General features: G+C 28.6%; 1 protein-coding gene across 1 annotated transcript in view; it reads right to left on the reverse strand.

The window, feature by feature from the left end:
• The window catches only part of LOC117181607, a 327,912-nt gene that overhangs the window by 143,311 nt on the left and 180,376 nt on the right, over positions 1 to 4,225 (reverse strand). The window contains exons 3-4 of the mRNA XM_033374469.1: positions 3,197 to 3,270; positions 3,045 to 3,110 (exon numbers count right to left, since the gene is read on the reverse strand). Of these exons, the coding sequence (XP_033230360.1) occupies positions 3,045 to 3,110; positions 3,197 to 3,270 (140 nt within the window). The remainder of the gene's footprint in view (positions 1 to 3,044; positions 3,111 to 3,196; positions 3,271 to 4,225) is intronic.

A 4,225-nucleotide genomic window follows, 5' to 3' on the forward strand; every position in this document is an offset into this window, starting at 1 on the left:
CGTCTAATTTTGTTTGCCAATGCGAAACGTAATCTGGCTTGGAACTGTCGTCTTAACATTTAAAAACCGAAAGAACAATTTTCCTATCACTTGGAATTATAAATTACTCATCGACTTATATTTGTGGTATTTATTAAAACAACCAAGTTTTGCAAAGTTATAAATTTAAAAAGGTTTTAATTGGCAATTTACTTTCAATCCAAATGGTTCTTGTCCAAGCTGAGTTTACCATCAGTGCGCCTCGAAGGTGTGCCGAGAGTTGCTTACAGCGCTCCAAGTGGCTCTTGGCAAACTATATCGATGGGTGCTTTCTACGGGGAGCGCTGGGTAGAGGGGAAGTGACTTTTTTCGCCGAACGCGTCGTCTATATTTATGGCGGGCAACTAAGCCCGCACCGCATCTACGTTTATAATATCTTTGAAATAAGTTAGGAAATAAAACAAATGTTGGTAAGGTAGGAATGTAATCACGTGACTCACTCGTCGCATGGCCTTAAATCAATTTTCAGTTTTAGTGACTGATTTGACCATGATCTTTTCAATTAAAACCACCAAAATTGATTTAAATGGTAATTATTAGTTGAAAATTGAATTAATGGGCGAATTTCAAATAAAAAATTCGGTAGAAAGCCGTCAATTTAACGGTTTTCTCTGTGCGATCAGACCCCTGGAAACGGTCTGGAAAAATCTTAAGAAAACCACCAACTTAAATAAAAATAATATTTGCAATATCTGTAAACGAATAATAATATCAATACAGAAACATTATTATTAACTTATTCATTGAATGAATTAAGTATTACCAGAAAATAATATTAATATTAATAAAATTTTTAATGTTTCAAAATTGAAGCTGAGTAGGTATTTTTATTTACATAATGATATTTAAGTTATTATTTGTTTTAATTTCAGAAATTTATATTTTTTGATTGAATTTATTTGTGACTTATAAAACACAACAAGCGGATACAATAATGATCTGGTAAATCTTGGTAATTTATTAAATATTTAAAAACATATATATATGTGTGTGTGTGTGTGTGTGTGTGTTTTTGCTATAAAACAGCAATTTTTTAATTCAGTTAGATGTTTTCAAAGTTTTTTAATAGCAAGTAAGCAGTTTTAATCAATATTATTAAAATAATAATTTGTACTATTCTGCCGTCCAAACTAAAAAGAAACATAAGTGAGATTTTTATGGAAAATGAGTTTTTGGAATCACTGGATTAGTAGGAGAAAGCTGCCTCTAACTGCGTTAACAAAAATAAATAATTATTAATATTTATTGCAAAAAAAGATTGTTTATAAATGTGTAAAGTTGAAAAAGTTAAAGAATACAACAGAAAGGGATACGCAAGGCACTTTGCGTGTCCTAAAAGTTGTACAAGGCATGTAATACGTCATTAGCATAACATGAAAAAGAACCTAAAAAACTTTGTGTCTTTTTTGCGTTGCAAAAGCGAAAGAGTGCGGAGCGAATTTACAAACGTAAAGATTCGCTTGCCCTTACGCATGTTTTAGACATGTGAATTGGCTCGGACTCTGTTCGGAAATCCACGGAAGATAAGTCCCGGCTAAATTCGGCTATATATTAGCGACGATCGTTCAGGTAAGTTCGGAACAGCCACTGAATACACAGTGTCCCTTACGTATATTTTGTTGTTGTGTTTTATGGCTACACTCGAACTTTTCGACAAAGGCATCGTCCGCAAGTGACTCTCTGTTCTTTTTACCTTGTATTTTTGACTTTCCGCTACTAGTAAAACATCGCAAGTCCATTTTCTAATAGAAATTGTTTGAAAAATCAATTTTTTATTGCGAAATATGAAAAAGCACAGTATTTTTACCCAAATGACGTTTTTTAATAATTCAACATTTTATTCAATATTAGAGTTCTTTAGGCAAACAGTTGTCGATTTTCTCAGTTCGAGTGAAATTAAACTTATGTATCTTTTTAGTTTGTGCGGCAGTAGTCTGGTCACTACGTTTCTCGAAATAAAAATAGTTTTTCTGACTTCTTGATAATACGGAAGTACGGCGTTAAGAATGTTCCAAACTTATTTTAAGTTCAAAAATTGGCATTGATAAAAATGTTTTCTAAAATTAAGAATAATATTGCTTTTACTTTCTCTTTAGGTAAAAGTTGCAATTATTTTTAAATCCTAGTATTGTGGGGCTCACTTTATTCCTTGCAAGATTCTCCACATTTATGAATATTTTTCTTAAAACACGAAGAGAAAGCAAAATAATGAAATCCTATTTAACTATTGTTAAATAAACAATTTTGAACCCGAAATAACTGTCTAAAGTTGGCCTCAAGTTATGTTACAAAGTTAGTTACAACTAAAAATGAAAATATTTTGCTCGATTTTACATATAATTTTTAACAATGATTATTTTGAAACTTGAGATAACTTTAGTATATCCTTAACTCATGACGGTACTTTTCCAAAATATATTAGCCAAAAAAGCCATCGAAAATAATTATAATTTATTAATCCGTCCATTTATCGTCTATTTAAACTACTATCTATTTAATTGGAATTGGTTTTAATTATTTAACCTCTATAATTAATCCTTCTAATTAAACCGTCTATTTTCTAATTCGTAAAGTTACGTTTAACTTTCTCGAGTTAATGGTACGCTTGCGAAATAATTTTCGACAATATTTGAGTTACAAGTGTATTGCCAGTTACACAATACATATGATTCATAGTATCATCCATTTAAAAAATTGATCATTACTCATTGATTCTAATGATATAGAAAACTCGTTATTCGATTTTGTTAGTTAACGGTATTCTTCCAAAATAGAACAGAAATCACCAGTTGCGCAGATTAAAATTCCAAACAGTAGAGGAATCTTAGAAATTATTATTTTAAGGATTAAATAGACAATTTTTCAATTAAATTATTACATATAGACTACATTCCAGAGCATGAAAATTATTATCACCTTACGTACTTTGTAGTAAACTAATTGTAAGTTATTACAATATTTTAATTGCGTTCGCCTGCTTCAATAAAATTAAATTTACGACTTACCGACTCCGTTTTTTTTCGGTTCAATTGGAGTTATTCGTGTGTTCAGTGTTACAGACTTAGTAGTCTCTGAAAGAAAAAAGAAAAGAAATTTGATAACTGTGAAATTGTAGAAGAAATATTAAGAATGAAAAAAGAAGATTAAAGGTTGTTACTTTTTAGTGTTTCGGTCGAAGTGCTTTCCTGAAGACTGCTTTTGTAAATCCGTCTTTTAGGTGAACCGCTTTCCCTGTAAAAAATGAAGTACGATTAAAAATTAGTATTAGCTACATATTTTTTTTTATTCTAATGAAATTTTAAAATCTAAAATTTTCTTAAAGACAGAGACATTTTTTGATCTTGTGAAAATATTATACAGCTGTAAATTGTAAAACTTTTAAAATTCTACTTTTCAATTTATAGAGGGAACGGTTTTTCGAATTTTGCGAAATAATAAGTTTAAACATCAATCTCATAGTTCAACATGATACACTTTCCCGTATTTCTCTATTTTTACCCTTTTTAAAGAACTCTCTTTTTCTGTATTTATAAGAAAATTTTCCTTTTCCTAATTTTTTTAGTTAAATGCGAACTAAGTTAATCAAACCTGATAACTATATTTTCTTAAATGTTTATTTTTATTGGTTCATAAGTCTACTATTATATTTTTACAGCTAAGAATAAAAACTATTTTTGTTTCAATATAGTAGATAGAAAACATTACATAATTAGGATCATAAGTTTATAATGATATTTTTTGTCCAAAACTCATCGCGTTTGGTTAAAAATTGTACTATTTGGTTTAAAATTCGTCTTTCTTGATAGATAACGAATTTTCTTGGTTAAATAATAATATTTTTAGTTAAAAAAATCAAATCTTTGGTTGAAAAGCTATTTTCTTGCTTGAATTCAACTGTTTTTCATTTTAAATTAAAATCTTTTTTGTTGAAATATCATTTACTTGTCTAAAATTAAACTACTTTGTAAAAAATGCATTTTTTGGGTTCAAGATTCACAGTTTTAGTTGAAAATTCAACTACATGGTTTTTCTGAAACTATTTAGGTGAAATTCATATTTTCGGTTTGAAAATTTATTTGTTTTATTGCAAATTCGTCTTCTCTTCTTTAAAGTTTACCATTTAGTACATATACAACTTTATTGTAAAAAATAATATTTTAGTGTCAAAAATTTAACTATTTATATT

This window comes from Belonocnema kinseyi, chromosome 10 (genome assembly GCF_010883055.1).
Source record: "Belonocnema kinseyi isolate 2016_QV_RU_SX_M_011 chromosome 10, B_treatae_v1, whole genome shotgun sequence".
In the NCBI taxonomy this organism is placed as follows: Eukaryota; Metazoa; Arthropoda; class Insecta; order Hymenoptera; family Cynipidae; genus Belonocnema; species Belonocnema kinseyi.